General features: G+C 37.4%; 1 protein-coding gene across 3 annotated transcripts in view; it reads left to right on the top strand.

The window, feature by feature from the left end:
• The first annotated feature begins 4,503 nt into the window (after nt 1-4,503).
• The window catches only part of LOC311602781 (uncharacterized protein), a 72,898-nt gene continuing 53,897 nt past the window's right edge, over nt 4,504-23,504 (top strand). The window contains exons 1-3 of one of the 3 annotated variants that reach the window (XR_014780846.1): nt 4,504-4,645; nt 7,839-7,884; nt 14,420-14,614. Coding sequence is in view for 1 of the 3 variants with exons in the window: in XM_084791303.1 (XP_084647429.1) it covers nt 7,842-7,884; nt 14,415-14,614 (243 nt within the window). In the remaining 2 variants the exon portion in view is untranslated. Of the gene's footprint in view, nt 4,646-7,838; nt 7,885-14,398; nt 14,615-23,504 lie in introns of all 3 variants that reach the window. The other 2 variants (XM_084791303.1, XR_014780847.1) reach the window with 2 other exon arrangements.

The raw sequence follows: 23,504 nt of genomic DNA on the forward strand, positions 1-23,504 counted from the left end.
TCAAATCAGAGTTCACCTGAAAGAGGGAGTGGGGATTGAAACTAGGATACAGAGACACGAGAAATAATGAATTAAGTCAGGAAATTTCTGATCAAGATTCACTTTAATGTCTTACTAGTAAGAATATAGAGAGAGCAAGGTCCATAGAAGCTATTCTAATCTCACTCATCCTAGCCCCTGGGCAAGAACACAATAGCCTGAATTGCTCCCTGTAGAACTTCCTACTTCTCTGAGTAGCTCCCTGTAAGAACTTCCTTGATCCTCTGGGTGGTTCCAAATTGGGAGTTCCCTACTTCTTTCAAAGGTAAATAGTCCAAGGATAGCCTAGAATACAAGACCTCATGAGGTAAAGTTCAACAACTCGAAGGTCACAGCACACAGCCTAAGCACAGGATTTCTGACATGGCAGAATTAGGCATGGGTTTCCACAGAGAGGTGTATGGGTGGTGATGTGAAGAAGATATATTGTATGAGAAAAGAATTGAAAGAAATATACCTAAAAACAGTTTAGAGAGCATGCTTATGGATATGTTAATATTAATCTCTCACAATTTTAATGTAAGGATCATTAAATATTGTATAATTTTACATTTCAACTAGTGTCATTTGAATTTACTTATAGCCATTTTTAGGTAACACAGAGAGGCAGAACATTATGCATATTTTACATGTGATGTGTTAGTACATGACTAAAAGTCATCTAAGTTTAAAAGTTTTAAAGAATCTGATCATTCTGAGACATAAGCTACTAAAATTTTTTTAATATCTATTTTTCTGTTTCGGGTTTCGTTTTTGATTTTTGAGACAGGGTCTCTCTGTGTAGTCCTGGCTTTCCCAGACTCTCTTTGTAGACCAGGTTAGCCTTAAACTCATAGAGATTCTCCTACCTCTGTTGCTCCTGTAAGACCCCCTCCCCTGTGCACCCGCCGTAGCAAGCATAACAGCAGTAACGCTATCTTGCAAGGCAAGACTAGAATAATAGGTTCCCGGAATAAGATGAGGCCTGGGGCCCAGAGATAACAGAAACAGTTTGTCCTTGTCAAACAAGGTATTTATGGTCGGCCATCTGGCCCAGAGAACGGGTAAACTCCCCTGTTCCTAGAGCCCATCTGATGACCGGGCAATAACCTCGCCTCATTTAAATTTACCAATCAGAGCCCTGTAACTATGCTTCTCGCTTCTGTACCCGCGCTTCCCGCTAAAATCCCTATAAAAGGCCCCCGAAAGACTCGCTCGGCGCGCCAGCCTCTCCAGAGACTGAGACACCCGGGTACCCGACCCCCTGCAATAAAGCCTCTTGCGTGTTGCAACCGAAACCTTGGTCTCGCTGGTTCTTGGTGGGGGTCTCCACGTTAAGACCACCATGCTGGGGGTCTTACACTCCAAGTGCTGGGATTACAAACATGTGCCCCCCTGAGCCAAGCAATTTTTTATATCTTATCCTTTTTCCCAGGTTTAAGATATAATAAATTATTTTTAATTGATACAAAATGTTGAGGGGATATATATATAACTTAAAAATAGGAATTAAATCTTAAACAGTCATATAATATATTCTCATGAGTATATCACCTGTTGATTCTACATTTCCAGTATTTAATCTAAGTTTTCTTCTGCAAATGTATACACTATGTTTACACATGAATTTTAAAATGGAAAAATATTAAGATATTTACATGTACTTTAATTCTTCTCTGTAAACTTTACTATTATCTATGAGGGTATCAATAGTACTGCTTTTGGGTACTTTCATATGTAAAACTTAAAACAGAATCTATCTATATTCTTTTCTCCAAGTGTGAATGAAGCCTTTGGCACATTTTCATTCAACTTATTCTAAAACAGTGACTGTGTTTGCATAAACATATGTTCATATTGTGTTTCATTGTCTTTTATGTATATAATAATATTTTCTCAATAGCGTGTTGCTATTATCAACAATTTTGTCTGTATTTTTAATACATCTGTTTTCTGATTATGTGATTTTTTAAAATTTTTTTATTGAAATTACTTTACAGCCCTATCCCAGCCTTCTCCTCCCAGCTCCACCCACATATCCTTCTCCCTCTCATTTCCCCTTCTTCTTATTTTAAGAAAAGGAGAGAACCCTGAAGGCTACCAACCCCCACCCCCGGCACATCACGTCACAGAAAGACTAAGGACATCTTTTCCTATTGAGGCCAGATAGGACAGCCCAGCTAAAGGAAAGGGATCCAAATTCAGGCAACAGAGTCAGAGTCAGCCCCTACCTACTCCCACTATTAGGAGACCCACTTTTTGATGAAGCTTCACATCTACTACATACGTGTAAGGGTTTTAGGTCTGACTAATGCAAGCACTTTTTTTGGTGTTCCAGTCTCTAAGAGCCCCCATGAGGCCAAGTTAGTTACCTCTGTTGGTCTTCTCTTTTGAATGAAACCTGTCAGAACACAGTTATCCTAGGCTCCTATCTGCAAGCATAGCAAAGTCTTGTTAATAGTTTTAGGGGTTGGCTCTCTCTCTCTCTCTCATGGGGTGAGCTTCCAGTTGGACCAGTAATTGACTTTTCCATTTTCTCAATCTCTGCTTCATCCCTACTTTTCTTGTAAGCAAGACAAACTTTAGGTCAAAGGTTTTATGGATGGGTTGGTGTCTCCCTCCCTCTATTGGAAGTTTCACTTGGCTACAGAAAGTGTTCAGGCTCCTTGTCTCTCACTGTTAGGGATCTCAGCTTGGGTCACTTCCATAGACTTCCTGAGGTTCCCTTGTCCCAGAGATGCTCTTCCACTGATTTCCATTCTCCCTTCCTGTCCTGCTCCTCTCATCCCCAACTCCCACTCTCCCCACACCTGATCCATGCCCCTGTTATGCTCTCCACCAGTTTCCCACACAGCTTGTTCTTTTATTTCCTCTTCTGAGTGAAACTCATGTATCCTCACTTGGGCCTTGGTTAGCTTCTTTGTGTCTGTGGGTTGTAGCATAGCTATCCTGTACATTATGGCCAGTTTCTAAGTGTATATATACTATGTGTATCCTTCTGGGTCTGGATTATCTCTCTCAGGATGATCTTTTCTAGTTTGGCACATTTGTTTACAAATTTCATCTTTAATTCTTAAAGCTGAGTAGTATTTCATTGTGGAAATACATCACATATTCTTTATTAGAGATCCCTCTGTTGAGAAGTCTCTGTTCAGCTCTGTATTTCATTATTCAATTGGATTTTTTGGTATATTGGTGTTCAGTTTCTTGAGTTCTTTATGTATTTTGGATATTAACCCTATCTTAGATGTAGGGTTAGTGTATATCTTCTTCCATTCTATATGCTTCCATTTTGACCTATTGATAATATCACTTGACATACATAATCTTTTCAGTTTCAAAAAGTCCCTTTAGTAATTGTTGATCTTGGTGCCCGAGCTATTGGTTTTATCTACAGGGAGTTATCTCTGGTGCCAATGAGTTCAAGGCTATTCCCACTTTTTCTTCTAATATATTTATTATGTCTGGTACTATGTTGAGCTCTTCAATTCACTTGCGTTCCTTCATTGTTCAGAATAGTTTTAGCTATCATAGGTCTTTTATTTTTCCATATAAAGTTCAGGATTGCTCTTTCAGTGTTGGCAAAGAATTGTGTTGGAGGTTTAATGGCCTGGCCCATCTGGGACACAGAGAGCAAACAAGCAGAACAAAACTTGCATAGGCCACAACCCACATTAGCTGCAATCCCAAGAATGACTTTGGGGCACCTAGGCAGCTTAGAGCTTGGATCTCTACCTACCCATTCTTTTCTGGTCTGACACATCTGGGTCACAGAGAGCAAACCAGCAGAGGTACGCATAAATAATTCTACCAAACAATATGGACTTCAGTATCCTGATGGTAAACATGACTAGTCAACTAAATCTTGGTAGATTACTTTGAGTACTAAATGCAGTTATTTAGAAATACTTGTAGGGTCATAATTTCCAATGCAGGATATTCCAAAAATGCATGAACATGCCTATAATTTTAGCACAGAAGCAGCTGAGGCAGAAAGACCAGAGATTCACAACCAGCTTAGCTATATAGTAAGTTCCACTCAAGTCTGAGCTATATAATAACAAAAACATCAACCAAATAATGTTTATAATTAATAGGGTTTCTAATTAAGTCTATAGTTTTATTTATCACTAAAATCCTACTAAATACCTTATGGGTTAGAGATTGATCGTGTTCTTTGGTCAGTTCTGTATTTAAACTCCTTATGTAGTTTTTTTATACAAAGTATTCTGAATTTCTTATGATATAAGAAAAGAATCTTTTTTACTTTAACATTTATAAAGAATCAGCAGCTCTGTGCCCACTGTACATAGTCATTAATAACACTTCAGTGTCCTACATTATTTATGTGAATCACCTCTTTAATCCTTTCCACATAATGAGGTACTGTGGTTACTACCCTGGTGTTGCCATGGAGCCATGTAGCACTGTGATGCTCATTACTTGCTGAGGTCACACCATGAGGAAATAAAGGCTGACCTGGGGTTCACACTCAGCCCAGTGGACTCAAGAGTTCCCCCTCCTCACATCCTGTTCTCTATCTATAATAATAACTCCTGCATAGTCAGCCAGCCAGCAAGGGCAATCAACCAGTGCAAGTGGCCTGAATGTGATTAACTGCCTGCAAGTAAGCCATTCTTCTTTCTTATTTCCACATTGGTGAAAAAGTAGATTAAAACAAGTTGTCCTATGAGGCCGTTACGCTTCCTTTATCTAGTTCCTATCAGAGTGTATGTTCCTCTCTACCATTAGCCTGTATTAAATGTATTGTAATTATCTCTGAATGGCCAGGACAGGGAACCATTCCTTGAAAACACAATATCACAAACAATTTTTAAATGGAATATATATTAAATATATTCCATTTAAAAATGATACAGAATAGAATATAATCAAATTAACCCCCATCAGAAATATTTTAATAATGTATTTGTGGGAATGAACGAGGTTTCTCTGTGTGGCCTAAGCTGTCCTGGACACTTTTTATCGATCAGACTGGCCTTGAACCCACAGAGATGTGCCTGTCTCTGCCTCCTCAGTGCAGGAACTACAGGTGTGTGCCACTGTGCCTGGTCTAATAATGTATTCTAGATTTTTTTTAAATGCCGTTTTGTTACAATAATTTAACATAAATCCATCTTTACATTTAATACTCTATATATTTGATGTAAACATTTTTTATTCTTTTTTAACATTTATGTCACAATAAATGCTATCTTATTTCTATGTTGAATATATTGTAAAATTGAAAACTGCTCATTAATTTATAATCCAGTAAGTGCATTTAAAGTTTAAACTTTAAAATGAAAAGTAATGTGTGTTTTTAATTTGAAGTTTACCTTCTACTCCAGGAGACATATTCTTAGAGAGAAACATACTCTAGTAATCAAAGTGATGAGTGTGTCAAGAGAAATTCACTCCTTGGAAATTGTACCAATTTGTGCAGTTGCAGTTTAGGGATCCAGCTTGGAAGACCATGGTCAACTTCATTTTTATGTGCAGAGCCTTTGCTTCACAACTTTGTAGACCACCCACAGGCAGCTGGACCTGTTAAGAACAGTAAACAGTGGGGAATTGCTGCTTTTTCTCTGCTACAAAAATTCAAGCCAAAAAAATAAATGAATCTGGATACATACAAATGCTTTTCTTTTCAATAGCCCAAGGTGACTTTCAGCAGAAATGAAAACAAAGATGTTTTTTCTCTTCTTAAAGGAAATCATTCCTCCTTGAAATAACATATATAGAAGCACTTCAAACTTCAAGTATTCATTATTAATAAGCAGCACTATTTCTGATACCAAGACAATGGCATCCATTAACAAATGTCTGAACAATTAAAACTTCCAGTAATTAAAGCATTTAATTTTGGAAGCTATCTCAGCAATTGTCCTTATTTCACACTTCTTGCGAACCTCTCCGCCAATATACTACAATGTCTTGTGTATGGGGAACACACCCTCTCCTGATATTCACAAGACAATCCACAAAACATGGACTTGTCTAACAGTGAAACTGGTGACTGAAAATTCTTCTTTAAATTTGAATTATACAACCAATCACTTGTCCAGTATGCTTCAAATTATTATGTATGTGTGTGTGTGTGTATGTGTGTGTGTACAAACATACACATTATATATAATGTAATGGGACCTGGAGAGATGTCTCAGTCAACAACACATTTCTTCTAAAAGCATAGGGTCTAAGTTTGTGTTCACCACCAAAAATGATAGCTGAGGTAGTAGCTGCTTGCACTCTTCTGTAACTACAACACTTAAATAATGCAGAGACAAGGAAATCCTTGAAGCTCATTGCCCACCCAATCTAGACAAACCTATTAGCACTGGATTCCATGAGAAACACTACTCCACAAATTAAGTAGGGAAAGAATGGAGGACAACATCAAAACTGGCTTCTTCAGCCAGGCACAGTGGAGTATGCCTTTAATACCAGCACTCTCTGTGAGTTCAAGGGCAAGCTGGTCTATAGAGCTAGCTAGTCCAGGACAGCCAGGGATACACAGAAAAACCCTGTCTCTAAAGACAAAAACAAAACAAAACAAATAATCAAAAGGTCAAACAAACAAACAAAAAAACTTAAAAAGCTAGCTTCTATACTCACACGTGTTTCTACAAACCCCCCCACACACATGTATATTCCCATTTCAACACATACTTACACCACATATACAAACAATATTTATAAATACATTTATCTTTTTCTTATGTTGCATATTTTAGATATCAAATTAGAAAATTGGTTAGGAAATCTTACCTTCTTTTCCAGAAATTCTTATTTTTCACTTATTGTGCCTTAGTACACTCATTAAAACTCTATTGGGGAGATTTAATCAAATTTACTCCAATTGTTATTTATGAAATATCATTTTCACCCACTTTTATTTTAAAAACATGTAAAACACAGACTGGTATTACATGTAAATTACTCTCAGTGATTAGCAATATGGTATAATAATTACAAGAATTTGTGAGTGGTTTTCTAAATTAATCAGTAAGCACATGAATGCTTTACTATATTTCTCAATACTAAGTTATAAATTTTACGGTATAGTCCATCTGACCAAAGTCCTCCAACCAATATCCAACAAAGATTTCTCTGGGCTGAAAAACTCCTTTCATTTCAGGGTATATTCTTTTCCTGTTACCACAAAAACAAAAACAAAACAAACAAAAAACAAACAACAACAGCAAAATTAAAAAAAAAAAAAAACACCTAATATGAGAACAAAATTGGCATACAAAAAAGAAACCAGGCTGAATATTATTGAGAAACACAATACAAATGATTTGCAATTAAGAACTCTTTAATTACTCCTTATGCTCTGACACAGAAATAAACAGAGTGGTTCTGTCAGTCGCACATTACCACTTGCCTTTCAAGGGTTCTTACTCGGATTATCATTTTCCACATTCTTATCATTCCACGTAGCTACAGCTACATAATCCATAAGCATCCTCAGAGGTATAAATGGAAAACCAGTAACCCAGAATATCAATTTATTCAACAATGAACATGTGTTTATTTGGAACTCTCAAATCGCTGATTTGTTTTTTTTTTTTTTCTTAACTTTTATCCAGATGATTGGTGAGTTTATACTTGAGAAGTAAATGTAATTTGAAGTCTAGTGGTCATTCAAAGGAAAGCAACATAACAGGTTCAGAGCATGAGACACTAACTTACAATTGGTGTTTTACATTATAGTATGCCCAGTTATATGCTGTGTCTAAAAAACTGTCAGATTTTGGATTGTCAGGAACATTAAATGGAGAATTTTATCCAATTTCATCTCTCCTTTTTCCTAGAAAATGGACAACACACCCAATGTTCTGAATCAGCAGTCATTTTCCTGTATCCTTTATACACCAGTTTGTAATGCCAGGTAACAAAAGATCACAAACAAAAGCAGTTTGTTTATTATTTTGGGGTACAGAAAATTTAAGCCATGACACTACACAAACTAGAAAAGCCCTCTCTTGAGGAAGCATATCATAAGCCCTACAAATTTAGCCATTTTAAACAATGTACTCATTACCTCTAAGCTTCTGCAAGTCAGACACTGACATGCACTTGTTATTTGGGTTATTCATCAACACTTTTTATGATTGAAATAAGGCAATGGCTGGGGCTTTGTTTCTGGCTGGAGATTTGATCAAGGAAGTGTATGTTTCCAATTTCATATACTTTCTTAGGACATCACTTACAATTTTAGACTTCTTGGTAGCTTAATTTTGTGATACCTAGTGGTAGGCAGAGTCTTTTTCATCAGGGAAGGATTCATCTGTTGAGGTCAGGCCCACTCAAAAGTGAAAGATTTTAGTATCTTACTTATAACTTTAGAACAAGCCCCTTCTCCTTTAATATCACATTACTTCAGATCCTTATAGCCTAAGTGGGTGTCCTGGCCCACAGGACGAGTTGAACAAGGTTCCCTGGAAGAGGAAGTGGGGATTGAAAGAGGAGGACAGAGGCGCAAGAAAAATAAGCCAAGTCTAGAAATTTCTGATCAAGGCTTACTTTATTACAAGTGAGTATGGTTTAAAAAGCAAGAATACCACAACCTCTAGTACAATCTCACTTTCCCTATGCCTCAGACAAAAATATAATCCTCTGAGTAGTTCCCTGTAAGAACTTCCTTAATTTTCTGAGTAGTTCCCTGTAGGAACTTCCTTATTTCTTTCAAAGTTAAACAGTCTGAAGATAGCCTAAACACAAGACCTCCTTCGGCAAAGATCAGCAACTCAAACATCACAGCGTGCAGCCTAAGTACATGATTTCTAGCATGCCTGAATTTAGCATGGCTCCCCACAAGTGGGAAGGGATATTTTTAGAGTGATGTGCATGAGTGTGAGGGGAAACTTAGTACAACTTTAAGACTCTTTACCATCTCTCATCAAGCAGTGGATTTGTAGCCCCTCCAGTCAGAGCAACCAAAGCTTAGATACAGCAATGACAATAAACTGAAACTTAGGATCATGTTTTGACACATGTAGCTATTACATACATATTTGTACATACTTACTATGTAGCCCTGGCTTGCCTGAAACTCTCTATGTAGACCATGTTGGCCTCAAACATATAGATTTATACCTAATCCTGCCTTCCATGTACTAAGATTAAAGGCATGTGTAGGCTTTGATTTCTCAAAAACCTACATTATTTCGGATTCTTAAATGCTTCTACCTCCCTTCCAATCCACTGACCCAAGGTAAGGAAGAAAGAAGGTTATTATGGAAAAGGGATTTTAAATCTTTTTAGATGTAGCTTCTTGGGGCCACTCCAGTCTTCCTTGTCAGGATACCAGCATTCCAGCCAAATAGAAAACACCAAACAGCAACATGAGTCACCAGCAATGGCATGATCCAGAAGAAACAGCAAGACTCAGCTGAATCTGCAGAAGTGGCAAGACTCAGCCTGAATACCAGAAGTTCTCTGAAACATTTTTCTCTATGAAAAAAAGCGTAGAAAAATGATGACAAGCAAAGCGATGTGAACCATTGCAACGTGTAGCAATGTGATGCAAAATTGTTGTCTCACTGTCTGTGGGCTTCTATTTATCCTTTTTCAAAGTCCACACAGGGATGTTATCTATCTGGCAAAATCCACACCTCATACAAGAGGGCTTCAAGCAAAACATCATGTGCCCTCTAGCGAATCTGTTTTCAGCTAACAAAGATTACAAGTCTGTTATCAGAGGTTGAAGAACATTCCCACACCCCTTACTTGGGACAAAAGCAAAAAAGATATTCACATGACACACAGAGTTTTTAAGGAAACCAGAAACTTCCACTTCATGCATGTGCGACCATGCTCAGTTTAATATTTTTGTTTATAATTTAAAAAATGATTTATTGATAAAAAAAAAAAGCACAGTCATAACCAGCTGGCCAGGCTGGCCAAGAAAGCCGATAGGCAATATTCACTCTTCCTCTTCTCCTCCAAATCCAAAGCCCTAGCTTTTCTTCACCCCCATTCCCAAGGGAAAATCCCAATACTAGAGGCAAATCCTGCTGTCCTTCCTGCTGTGGATTACCTCATCTCTCCTCCCTTCTGGGCATTCCCTTTCCTAAGTGTCAGCTCATGATGCCTAGAAAAACACCCTCCACCTCACAGGCTATCAGAAGCAGTCTCTTCCAGACAAACCACAACCACTATACTCTCCTAAGAAGCAGACAAAGCAACAGATACCAACAAATGCTTTACAGCTTACTCAGCCTTGTTTTGTTTTGTTTTGTTTTGTTTTTTTATATAGCCCCCAGGACCACCATTGTCTGAAAAGTTATATAACAAGAAGAAAAAGTACAAAAAGTAGTAGATGGCAGGAAATTATGAAACTCGGATACAATCAATAAAATAACAACAAAACAATATAAAGAATTTACAAAATAGAATGTTTTCTAGAGAAGATCAATAATATTGACAAACCTTTATCCAAATTAAGTGAAAGGTAAAGAAAGAGAATCCAAATTAACAAAATTAGAGATTATTTGGAAGAGATAATGACAGACACTCAGTGAATCCAGAGAACTACAGGGACATATTTTAAAAACTCATATTCCACCAAATTGGAAAATCTAAAATGAATGGGTAACTTTCTCAATAGGTACCACTTACCAGACTTAAATCAAGATCAGATATGCATGTTCATTTTAGCTTTATTAATAATAACCAGAAACTGGAAACAACATTCCTGTTCCTCAACAGAAGGACAGATAAGAAAACTGTGGTATATTTGAACAATGGAGTATTACTCAGATGATTTAAAAAAAAAAACTAAACTAAACAAGCGAACAAAAATTGCACCATGAAATTTTCAGGCAAATGTGTGGAATTAGAAAAAAAATTATCCTAAGTGACATCACTCTGACCCAGAAAGACAAATATTGTATTATTGTATGTATTTACTTATAAGTAGATATTAGCCATGAAGTAAAATTATAACAAAGCTAAAATCTGGAGACCCACAGAGGTTAAGTAAATAGGAGAGATCCATGGGGCAAACAAGGGTCTCTGTTGGAAGAAAAAAATAGAATATATTTTACAGGTGGATTGAAAGCAGGTGAGAATAGGTGCAGGAGGAATTGTGGGGAGATTCTATGGAGGGAGAGATTCCAGGGAGAGACATCTGCAGTTGAGGTAATGTGGAAACCTAGTGCAGTGAAAACTTCTTTGAATATATGGTTATTTTAATGTAGACTCTGAGTAATGGTGGGAGGGATTTAAAGTCTGAACTGACTATTTCTTATAGTCAGACCATTTCTTATAGTCTTCCAGTTGAGAGATTAGGTTGCATTCAGTTGAGTAGTTGGCCAAGAGGGTATCATGGAAATGCCCAGACAACCCAGGCTGATGCTAAGGACAAAACACTTACTCTCCTCAAACTGACAGCAGGCCCCATTGCTTAGAAAAACATCTACATAATTTACTGGACATGAGGAAGACTAGCTGGTGCCTACATGGAGACTTCACTCTTATGTTCTATTCTCTTTGCTGAAGGAACGTGCTCTGCAGGGTATCAAAAGGGAAACAAAGACAACAATCAACCCACAGAATCTTTGGCCTAAGAGCTGTCCTGCATGCAACATATGCTAAGTTGATAATGGCACAGGACTTTTAGGAGTAGCCAACCAATGTTTGATCTGACTTAAAGCCCACTCTATGAGATGGAAGCCATAATTGTTACTGCTTCGGTAACCAAGAACCAGATACAAGATAGCATGGAAACCTAGGGTAAAATCAAAGTGGAATGATCTAAAAAAATATATCAATAGAATGACTCCCGATAGGATTGTGCTACACTGATAATTCATAGTCTACTATACTCATAAAGATCAGTGCCTTATTCAGTCATCACCAGAGAAGTTTCCTCCAGAAGCCGATTGGAAGATATGCAGAAACCCATAGATAGATAGTATGTGTGTGTGTAGGAGAGAGAGAGAGAGAGAAAGAGAGAGAGAGAGAGAGAGAGAGAGAGAGAGAGAGAGAGAGAGAGAGAGTCTAAATTAGAGATTTCCATATAATCCCTCCATTCAGAATACATGGAATCCTTCAGAAGAGCAAGTGGAAAGACTGTAAGAACCAGAGGGGATGAAAGACATCAGGAGAACACAGCCCTCTGAATCAACTAAGCAAGATGCATATGAGCTCACACTGACTCAAGCAGCTAACACAGGGCCTACATTGGTCTGTACCAGGTCTTCTGCACATATATTACAGCTATTAGCTTAATATTTTTATGGGACTCCTGGAGATGAGAATGAGCAGGTCTCTGATTCTTACTTGCTTTTGGGACATTTTTCCTTCTGCTGGACTGCTGTGTCCTTCAGTATGAAAGTACTTACCTCATCTTATTTCATTTTGTCATGTTTGGTTGTTCTCTCTTAGAGCCTGTTCTTTTCTAAAAAGAGGCAGAAAAGGAGTAGATCCAGGAGGTAGGTGAGATGGAGAGGAACTTGGAGAAGTGGAGGCAAGGAAAACTATAGTCAGGTTTTATTGTATGAGAAAAAAAATCTATTTTTAGTTTTAAAAAATCATTAAATTCTACATGCCACTTTAGCTTCTGGATATTAGTTTCTTTTTATTTGAAAAAAGTAAAGGAGACAGGAATGCAAAATTAACTCTCCAATACTGTGTCCATCCCAAGGACAGTATCTAGCTCAGTGGTTACTCATAACCCTACAGACAATTCTTAACCCTGACTATAAATAATAAAGCTAAGAATGCAGGCACCTTCCCTCTGCACTAAATTCCAACAATCCAGCCACATTTTTGGTCCAAAAAGGCATGTTTTGCAAGACACATTTCCATGAATTAAAATCTTAAGATTGAATTTGAGACATTAACTCACTACCTTGATTTTGTGAATGCATTAAAGAGTTGAATGTTATAAACAATAGCAAAAAGAAAGATCAGATAAACAATTAAAACAGACCTATAACCCCTAGTGAAAAGAAGATGTAATTAAGATCTCCCAACTAGTTAAGAAAGCCAGGGATAGCATTTGTGGTCAATTTTCCAAATGTTGCAAAATTCTAGGCATAATTGTAGTCCTGTGTGGGACAGTCTGAAATGCTGGACCAATTAGAATCAGAAGCTTTCTACAATGCTGTTCTAGAAGCTGTCCTGTTTTGATGGGTAACAGCAACTGAGGCACCTGGGGCTGGAACATGGATGGTGCAGGATGTCAGCATCCAGCTTACTGAGAGGAATGAATCCTGTCAAATCTGATCGAGCATCAGTTTCCAGTTCTTTTGTTCTGAAAACAAAAATTTTTTAAAGCATTATACAGTTCTAACATTGTGATTGTATGAGGTGTGCAGGATGTACAGAGCAATTAAGGCTGGTTCTCTGTTCATTGTATGAGCAGAAGTAAGACATCTGCAAATCTTCCTTCATGCCATACTAAGAATGGCCTCTAATTATAAGTCACAGAGAATCTGTGATCAACATGAAGCATTGTCCATGCATAGACCTTCATGTCTCAGCCAGTCTCGGAGTTATTCCTATGCAGTACGATGAGCAATATTAGTTGCTTGTTCTGCAGTTTGAATTCTTTACATCCTCATTGAAGCCCCCTCCCTCATCACCTCTCAATCTCATCCCCTCCCTCATCCCTTTTCCCTCCATCCCCTAATCTTTACAAGGGGAGCCCTCCTCCCCTAACAGTTGCCCTCAGCTTATACAATGTGCTCTGTACTACCTGTAACCTCTTCCTCTGTGGCCTGACAAGGCAACCCCACCAGGATGGAAGTGAGCAACATTAAGAGGCCCGAGTTCATGTCAGAAGTAGTCTCTACTCCTCATATTGTGAGCTCCTTCAAAGGTATTATTTGCCAAAAATCAACCTGAAGAAACCTTAACAGAATGACGTTTCATTTCCTCTTCGGGGTTTGGATAGGTTTCTGTTTACTCTCTTGGTCTACAAATGCTTATTTTCATTGGAAGTTGGTTATGAGTATTATTGTTCTTTTACAGAGAGGAAACTAGATTTGACTCAGGGATGTCTCTCTTTTCCTTTATCTTTCTTTTGTAAGTAAGAAGATAGTAGCTAAAAAGAAAGAAATGGGGATATGGAAATATAGTGATAGGATAGAACAAAAGGTAGATTGTTGAATCTACTCATCTCAAAGACTTAATTGTTACTTGCAAGTAAGGATATTTTTTAATTCAATGGTATTGAATTTTCCATATTGATGCCAAACATGCTTAGGTCAAAAACTAGTCTAATTTTATCATAAGAATATATATTCTAGGTCTCATAGATATGATTCTATAGATATATAAGGTAAAATAGTTAAATATGGTCTTCAAAAACCTCAGAGACCTACAGAATATGGCATTTAAAGATGATTTTATTATTCTAAAGACTCTTTGACAACAAGACAAGTTAACTCCTGGCAACACCCAGCCTGCCTCAAAGAAGATGATGAACATCAAAGAACCTCCTCGTGGAGATGGCTTCAAATGTGGCAAACAAGCCACTGGGCAAAATGTCCTCATTTTTACCACAGACAGAATTTTGTGTAAAAATGGGCAAGCTTCGATGCAGGCAGAGTCTACAGTTGAACTCTGCCAAGACAGGGTAAGCAAGTCCTCAATAGTACCAATGTTACAGAGGGTGTTGGGTGACTGACTGTTCAGACAGTAAAATGTCTCAATAATTTTTTTCATTTTGGAAGCTGCTAACCTGTACGTCTGGTTCACTCAGATATTTATGTTTTATTCCTTCTCAAATCCTTCATGAGGTTGAAGTCCAGATAGTCTTTCAGTTAAGTTTATTAGGTTAGGGGTTAAGATGTTTTTAGATCAAGAAAGATGTTTTAAGTTAATAGAGATGAGATATGATATATAGATCTTCATTCAGAAATTTAGACCAAATAAGATAGGAAAGATGTTTACTTCAAGTTTGCCAAATACAGCCAAATCACTATGAATGTAACATTTATAAGATTCCTGATTGTCTAGTGGTTCTTCTTGCTGTATGTAGTTTATTTTATTCATGCATAATAATATAAATGTATATGTTAAAAGAGAAACACTATATATATCCCAAATAAAAACAAACCAAACAAACAAAAACAGAGGACCAAGTTGATTTATCATAGACTTATACAATATTTTAAAAGAAGAACTGTTGCCCAATTCTTTTACAAAGACACAATTATCTTCTTACCTAAACTACATAAAGACCCAACAAAGAAAAATAATTAAAATCAATTTTCTTTATGAATATAGATTCAAAATTCTCATTAAGATACTTGCAAACTGAATCCAAGAACACATTTAAAAAAAGATGATCCACTGTGATCACATGATATTTATGCAGGATATGCAGGGATGGTTCAACAGATGAAAATCAATAAATGTAATCCACCATGTAAAGAAGCTGTAATACAAAAACCACATGATTATACCATTAGGTGCAGAAAGGGCCTTTGACAAAACCCCAAATCCATTCATGATAAAAGCCCTAGAGAGTGTAGGGACACAAGGACACACCTCAAAATAGTAAACACAATTTACAGCAAGCACACTATATAAATAGACAGGAACTTAAAGCATTTCCACTAAAATCAGGAACACTATAAGGTTATTGACTCTCCTGCGTACCTATCATATACAGTACTTGAAGACTTAGCTAGAGTAATGAGGCAACTGAAGGAGATAAGGGAGATACGAGTAGGAAGAAGAGATGCCAAAGGACCTTTAATTTCATATGGTAAGATGGTATACCTAACTGGCTGCAATGGTAACTTCAGTTTCTTTAAAAATTCAGTTATGTATTGTGAATAGGTTTTTGTTTTAATCCCAGGTGGGGGACAGGGGGCTGCTTCAGATTGTCCCTAGCAGCTAACTATAGTACGTCTGCTGTACTGGCAGGGGTGTGATTTTGACAGCTGAGGATTTTTTACATTTAGAATTCTGGGGAGCCCTTGAGAGGGGCAGAGAGGTCCTAAAGGACATGATCAGACATCCACTGAAAGGGCTAACTTCCCTTAGGGAAGAGACATCAGAGAGCACCTTCATAATTCCTATTATACAAGGATATAACAAGACATCATACTATATACCAGAAAGTGGACCTGCAGTACACACTGAATGATCTGATGCCTCGTTGAAATTATTAATCAACATGTAAGTTTGGGGAATGGGGAAATTTTTTCAATCTATACACAGGTTCCGTAAAATATAAAACATAATGATACCACATGATTTTGTGACCATATATCAAGGAATTTACATGACAACTAAAATTAGGACCATGAAGCCTTATTAGCACATCTGTGGTATTGCAGTATGATTCCTATAAACATAAAAGGAAAAAAACCCACATACTACTACACTTTAATTTTTTTTAATTACATATAAAAATGATACTGTTTTTCAGTTCTTGCCATTGATTATATATTGAAGAATGCAGATAGTAAGGTGCTCTTTGATGGTAGTGACTCTGTGTACAAGGTGGAGTGCTTTCCACTCAGTATAGAGGAAGATGCTAATGGAGTACATTTCCTGTTGGGTTAAGATGGTGGCTAGTGAATCACCACTCACTTTCATCTCTCTGACAAGGACTTGATACAGTGCCCTTGGTGACCTTGCTATTTGCAGGAGATCAGAGAAAGTTCGCCCTTACATACAAGTAAGAGAACATGAGAGCATACTCTCAGGAGCCCCCGTGGACTACTCTCTAGCACAGGAAAACCCTGCAGTTGCACATAGCATTTTAAAGCAGTTAGTTCTCAGATAGTTTTGTTTCTAAATACCTGTGCCCTGCTTTATACATTCAAAACAAGGTTCAAAGGAGGCTGTTTCATATTGTTCTTTCTTGTTGTTGATTTGAGAAGGAAAACAATAAAGATGGAGCTACTTTATTTTATGGGCCCAGCTAATGTTTTTGCTGTGCTACTTTTTAATCCCCTTTTTAACCTTTTTAGATTACTGATGAAGTCCATAGATAGCATACAGCTTGAAGACTATGTAGCTGCTGCTGTTCATTCATCAAACTTTACTTGAAGGACTGTAAGCGAAAAGGTATTTCCACATGAGATATGGAAATTTCTTCTAGAAGTTCTAAAAATGGCAGTCACCTGAATGTGAACTCTCCATGACTTTTAACTCCCACGACCCAGACATAAATGACAGTTCTTCAGGAACACTAAGACTTTCCTTAAAAAAAAAAAAAAAAACTCAACATAATTTACAGTATAGTCTCTAGTTTTTACACTGTAAACTTCTCCCCAGGGATATGCAGGGGTGATCTCATGATTCTCTATTCTCTTTCCAATTGTATTTTAAACTGGATGAGGTGGATACAGGTCGCACACTCTTAAACACTTGTGAACACTATGTCAGCGTCATGAATATTCAGGCTCTCCAGTAATGACACATTGCTTGGCTCAAAACTGTAGGGTCTCAGCAAATATTTGTTGAGACACAATGACCAACATGCTGTGTAGTGTTTAAGAAGGCACAAATAAATCAGAAAAATAGTCTTGATCCTTCTTCCCTCAGAAAGCTTATACTTTGATGTCTAATGGAGACTATAATAATAATAATAAAAAAAAACCCACAATTACCTTCCAGGCTTTTTCATTTTTCAAAGCCTAAACTCTCTACCCACTGAAGGGCATTTCGTGTTCTTTGTCTCCACAGTTCTGGGTGGTAACCATTTACTTTCTCTTTAGATTTTTCTACTTTTAGAACCTCAAATTAGTGGAATAAAAGAAAAAATTATGTCCTTTTGTGCACCGCTTATTTTTGTTAGAAGAACATGTTTAAGATTCACCCAGGTTGTTGTATGTATGCTCAAAATTTCCCATCCGTTGAAGTCTGAATAGTGCTTCGCTGTCTGCATTTATCACACTGTTTAGCCAATCTTCTATCTGTGCACATTTGGAATGATTGTCTCTTTTTCTCTGTGTGTGTGTGGGAGGGCCAATTAGAAACAGTAAGCTATGAACATGAATGTAGAAACATCTGTAGTAGTCTCTGCTTTCAGGGTATTTTTTAGTATAAATACCAACAAATAGAAGTGATTGATCGTATGTTAATTATGCATGGAATAGCCTTTTCTAAAGTTGCCATTTTGTATTACCACAGAGAATGTAAAAAGACTCAGTTTCTCCTCATGCCCAAACTTGGCATTTCCCATTTGTATTTAATCATGCACAGCTCTGTGAGTATAAAAGTGATATTTCCTTGTGGCTTTGGTATACATTTGCCTAATAATTGATACTATGTGTCTTACCCACTGCAGTGCAACCTTTGCCTCAGAGGAGTGACTGATTAGTTCGCACAGAGAGTGGTTATGAAAAACTAAAGGGCAATTAACTGATCAAGACAGACTTGGAATGCCCATGGAGTCAGACAGTGTTACAAGCATCAGTGCAGAGGGCCTAAAACATTTCTATTAGAAGAGATACGTCGAAAAGGACCAGTAGTTTCTCTAGTTTGTTTCTCGGCTAAAGGGGGGGGTTTACATTATGAAAAGGAGGTAAATATTTGGGAAGTAGCAATTGTTGCTGTTTACAAAGGCCCTAAATGAAGGGATCAAACCATGCACAGAGCTGAGGACAGAATTCAATCAGAAAAGAAAGGACGAATACTGTGACACACAGGAGAGGCAGAGGCTCACAGAGAGGCTGATATAATAATGGTGCTTATGGATGAGACTGGAGTTGATAGCTACCTGTAGGCATTACATTACTGTGTAACTCCAATGCTGGCTCCTGTACTCTCAATATCTGTTTGCAGCCCTTGTTCTGAGGTTCTCTTGTCTCAATGTTGTATAAACACTGCTCCCCAATAGTACCTTAGCCAATGTTGTGCTGACTTGATAATAGTTCTAATCATTCTACTTTAGACTTAGACTGTACCCTTAACTTGACCTATGTTCCTTGCCCTAACTATGGTGTCTTATTTCTTATTCTGGAAGCCCTCCATCATGAGGCCCATGGGTCTTAGAAACTCCCTAGACTCCTATGACCTATCCAATCAGCTTAAAGGTCAGAGAGCAATTCTTTGTCTAGAGTCTAAAAGTTGCAAATGCACCTGTTTATAAAAATGGGCCGTGAGATTGGCCTGGGGTCGGAATTATGGCTCCTGAGTCCAGCTGATTCCCTGGTCAGTTTGGAAAAGAATGTTTAATAAAACACGTGTTTGGAATTGATTTTTGAGTCTTAGTGGTCTGTGGGATACTGACAGAACCCCCAATACCAATAATGCAGCTTACAGCCAATCAGTGAGCAGAGGAGAGAATAGGGCTAGACTACCTGCCAGCCAGAGGAGGGGGAGTTGGATGAAGGAGAGCATCCAGCCACTGGGAGGTCCAGGTGACATCAGGAGAGGACCTGCATCAGGGAGTGCTACAAAGTGCACGTATCTCTGCAATGTATGCTGGGAGGAAACCAGATTAGCTTAAAGGTTTAAGAATAGAGTAATAACTGCTCAGTTCTTGTGCTGTAAAACTTGTTAAAATAATACTGTAGAGTCTCAATTATTTGTATGGTAGCCAGATTAAGAAAGAACCTGAGAAACAAGCACAGTTTTACAAAAATAAGTTTAACCGATAAACCATGTCACCTAAGAGCTCCAGGCCACACATTGGGTTCTATTCTAAGATACATGAGACACTTGGTAAAGTGTAGAGAAGAGTAAAATTATCAGAATAGTTCATAAGGTCACAAAGTATATACAAATATGTGCAGAAGACCAATATATAGGTGGGCCTATAGAGAGGCAGGTACAGAAAAGCTGACAGCTGCCCTGATTAAGTAAGACTATGAGGGCAGAACAGTAATTTATAGAAGTAAACCTGTGGTCTTATAGCCCTGAGGAATGGAACACTGAAAAAATATTGAGGATGCAACTATTTCTTAAGAATTCTATCTTAGATGTTTAAATTTGAAGTCTTCTATAATGCGCAAAGATCAGCTAGGTGGTCTGAAAATTTTGACATTCACAAAGATTGGAACTGGAGATAAAGAAACATTTGTCACAGTTAATGCTGTGTTAAATGTAGAGGTGGGAATAAGATTTCTGGGTGAGAAAAAAGTGGGGAAAGCTCAACACAGAGCTCTAGAAAAGTCTGACATATAAGACTGAAGGAGATGGAGAAACGTTCTATGTACAGGCCAGAAAGGGAGATGTGAAAGGAATTTAGTGTCTAGAGTGGGACAGAGAGAAAGTGACAAAACAGAATAAGGAAGAGAATCCTGAGAGATCCTGCTATGATTCAACCATAACCTTGACTCCCCCATCGTATAGAAGCATGAGCTTTGAGCTTTACCTACTACCAGAAGTTACTACAAGGTGTACCTTCTCAAGGTCCTGTTGAAATCAAATGGAAAACATTTCATTTTTGTAATAATTAACATTATTTTCTATTCCTATGATATTCTGCTGCCATCTGTAATTTAATCCCAATGCATTAAAAACTCTGTGTCCCAAAGTTCAAATTTAAGTATTAAACATAGGATATATTCTAGAGTTATACTTAATACTGTTAACAATTATTCTTAAATAAAAACAAATCTGACTGAAAAAACATTTCAATTAACCCAAACACTTTACAGCTAAATAGATATCTTTTAATTAATTGATTTTATTTTGCTCTTAATTAAATGGCCAGGCATCCTAAAGCATTACTTAGAAAAGCACTATATATTTTTACTGCTATCTGATTTCTAAATTCTACTTCTATAGTCTCAGATTCTGTTTGGTGTATATTTGCAAGACAATTGAGAAATTTGAATTGAGCTTTTAAGGAGTGAGCTTTTTCTGTTTCCATCATGATCTCCTCTCTCTCTCTCTCTCTCTCTCTCTCTCTCTCTCTCTCTCTCTCGCTCTCTCTCTCTCTTTCTCTCTCTCTCTCTCTCTGAGAAAGTTTTGTATGTTCTATGTTCTATATTCACACATGACTGTGCCCATTGGTAAAGGAAAGGGTAAAAGCCACTCCAGTTACTAAGGGTATACAATGCAGGGAAAACCCACCAACACCACATGCACACAAAATGCTGAAACAGTAACAAAATGTGTCAATCTCCTTTGCCTTATTACAGGTACATGCAGTAAAATGGAGGGATATATTCAAATGAGTTCTTTGTGACTCACACTCAGACGTAAGAAGATGAAAATTAAAAAGAGGAGTGTTACAGTATGGCTGCTCTTCAGGGCAGGTTCATGATGAGCTGTTGCCTCTTCATAGAGCTCCAAATTTGTCTGGGACTTAGAATGAATATACATGGTCAGATGTCTGTAGTGTTAAGAGAAGTTGACCTAATAGAGACCTGAGGTTTTTCTGTTTGCTGACCATAGTCAATGAACGGTGTTAATTGTAACAAGTGTTCCCATATATGTTATTGACAGGACAGACTCCTAAAAGAATATGAAAACAATAGATGTTATTAAAAAGAAGAGAACACCATGGAAATAAATATCAGCAACCATGAAATAAGGCAGATAGCAAACACCAGAGGAAGTCATAAGGAAACACAGAATTGGACATATCCAAGTAGGTTTACCCAGATGATGATTTATCCCATGTTCCTCACCCCCATGGCATTTTATAAAACATAAAGAGAAAGAAAATAATAATATAAAATCATGAGTGTTTTCCTGAAAAGTTTAGGCTTCTTGAATAAAGAGTTTGCCCTTGTGGATTCATTATCATTGGCTGGCAATTTAGAGTTCTCATAATTTCTTGATAATTAATATAGAGTGTGAAGAATTACAAGGAAAATTAATAACTACAGAAATGAGAAGTAGCTACACCAATTTGAATATAGCTATCCTTACTTTGCTTAGCAAAATGAGAGTGAGTGAATTGTTTTACTATGGCATTGAGAAGAATCTTAGTTCTTCAAGATGAAATGTTTCCATTTCTCATTGAACTACATCTACACATCTCCTTCCTAATGGAGTCTATCACCAATAATTTCCTAATGCAATCAGGTTCCCAAATTATGTTCCTTCCTTTCACATTCTAAGCCAATATATTATTTTTTTAGTCTCACCATTCTTTTCCTACTTGAACAAGTTTTCAAATGTTGACTAAAATAACTACATTACAAACTTGTCCTTGCAACCTGAATTGTTAACAACTTTGGCTTCTTATACAACACCATATCATTACATCCCAGAATGGGCAAGGGGAGGTCCTACAAAAGTCCCTCCATCACTTTTTTTAATTAAAAAAAATTTAATTTTATTAATTTATTCAGATTACAACTAAATTTTTATCCCATTACTTGTATCCTCCAGTTCCTCTCTCTCTCCAGCTTTCACCCTCTTCCCCTTCTCTAGGTCTAAGACCGAGGGTGACCTCCGGTCCCACTAGACAGTCATAGGCTATCAAGTCTCATCTTGGTAGCCTGCTTATTCTTTGTTTGAGTACCATCAGGCCTTCCCACTAAGGGGAGGTGGTCAAATATGGGGCACCAGAGTTCATGTCAGAGTCAGTGGAGAATGTCCTGTCCATTGGATAGCCAGAACCTAGAAGCAGCCTAAAGGTCCCTCAGTTGAAGAATGGATAAAGAAACTGGTACATTTACACTATGGAATACTATGCAGCTATTAAAAACAAGGAAATCCTGAGATTTGTGGACAAATGAATGGAACTAGAAATGATCGTAATGAATGAGTTAACCCAGAAGCAAAAAGACTCATATGTATACTCACTTATAATTGTGCACTGGCCCAAAAGGCATGTCTCACAAAAGTCTTCATTTACCAGGAGATTGGGGTAGATGTGAGGGCAAGTTACTGAGACTCTAGGTAAGAGAAATATATTAGATGGAGAAACAGACGGACCCAGAAGGTCCTAGAAACCTACAAGAAGAACATCATGATGAGTGGATTGGGGCCCAAGGGGGTCTGCTCAAACTATTACACTAACCAAGGACAATACAAGCAGTAAACATCGAACCCCTACTCAAATCTACACAAAAAGTCCCACCTTTAGTCAGAGAGAAATTGATACCTTCTGAGGGAAGAAAAGTCAGGTTTCCTCAGGAAAAATCTCCTAATAGGTTGCCCATACCCAGCCATTTTAGCTCTATGCAGTGTGCATAGGATACTATCTGGAATCAGTAGGAGTGTGTGTGTGTGTGTGTGTGTGTGTGTGTGTGTGTGTGTGTGTGTTTCTCTCTCTCTCTCTCTCTCTCTCTCTCTCTCTCTCTCTCTCTCTCTCTCTCTCTCTCTCTCTCTGTGTGTGTGTATGTGTGTATGTATGTAGGTAGGTATTATGTCCTTATATCCTGAATTTGAGTTAAGGTGGGGAGTTGGAGCAGATAGGGAAGTCTTGATATAATAAAAATATATTTTGTCCATATTCATAAATGTATAAATAAATGAATCTAAAATCATGTGATAAAAAGAAAACTTTCATTTATTTTTCTGGTTATTTGGTATCTCAGTAATCTCTGTAATCTCTGCTTTCATCTTTAATCTTTTTTTTATATTTTTCAATTGTT

The sequence above is a fragment of the Acomys minous genome, assembly GCF_964271855.1.
Source record: "Acomys minous genome assembly, chromosome: 8".
Lineage (NCBI taxonomy): Eukaryota > Metazoa > Chordata > Mammalia > Rodentia > Muridae > Acomys > Acomys minous.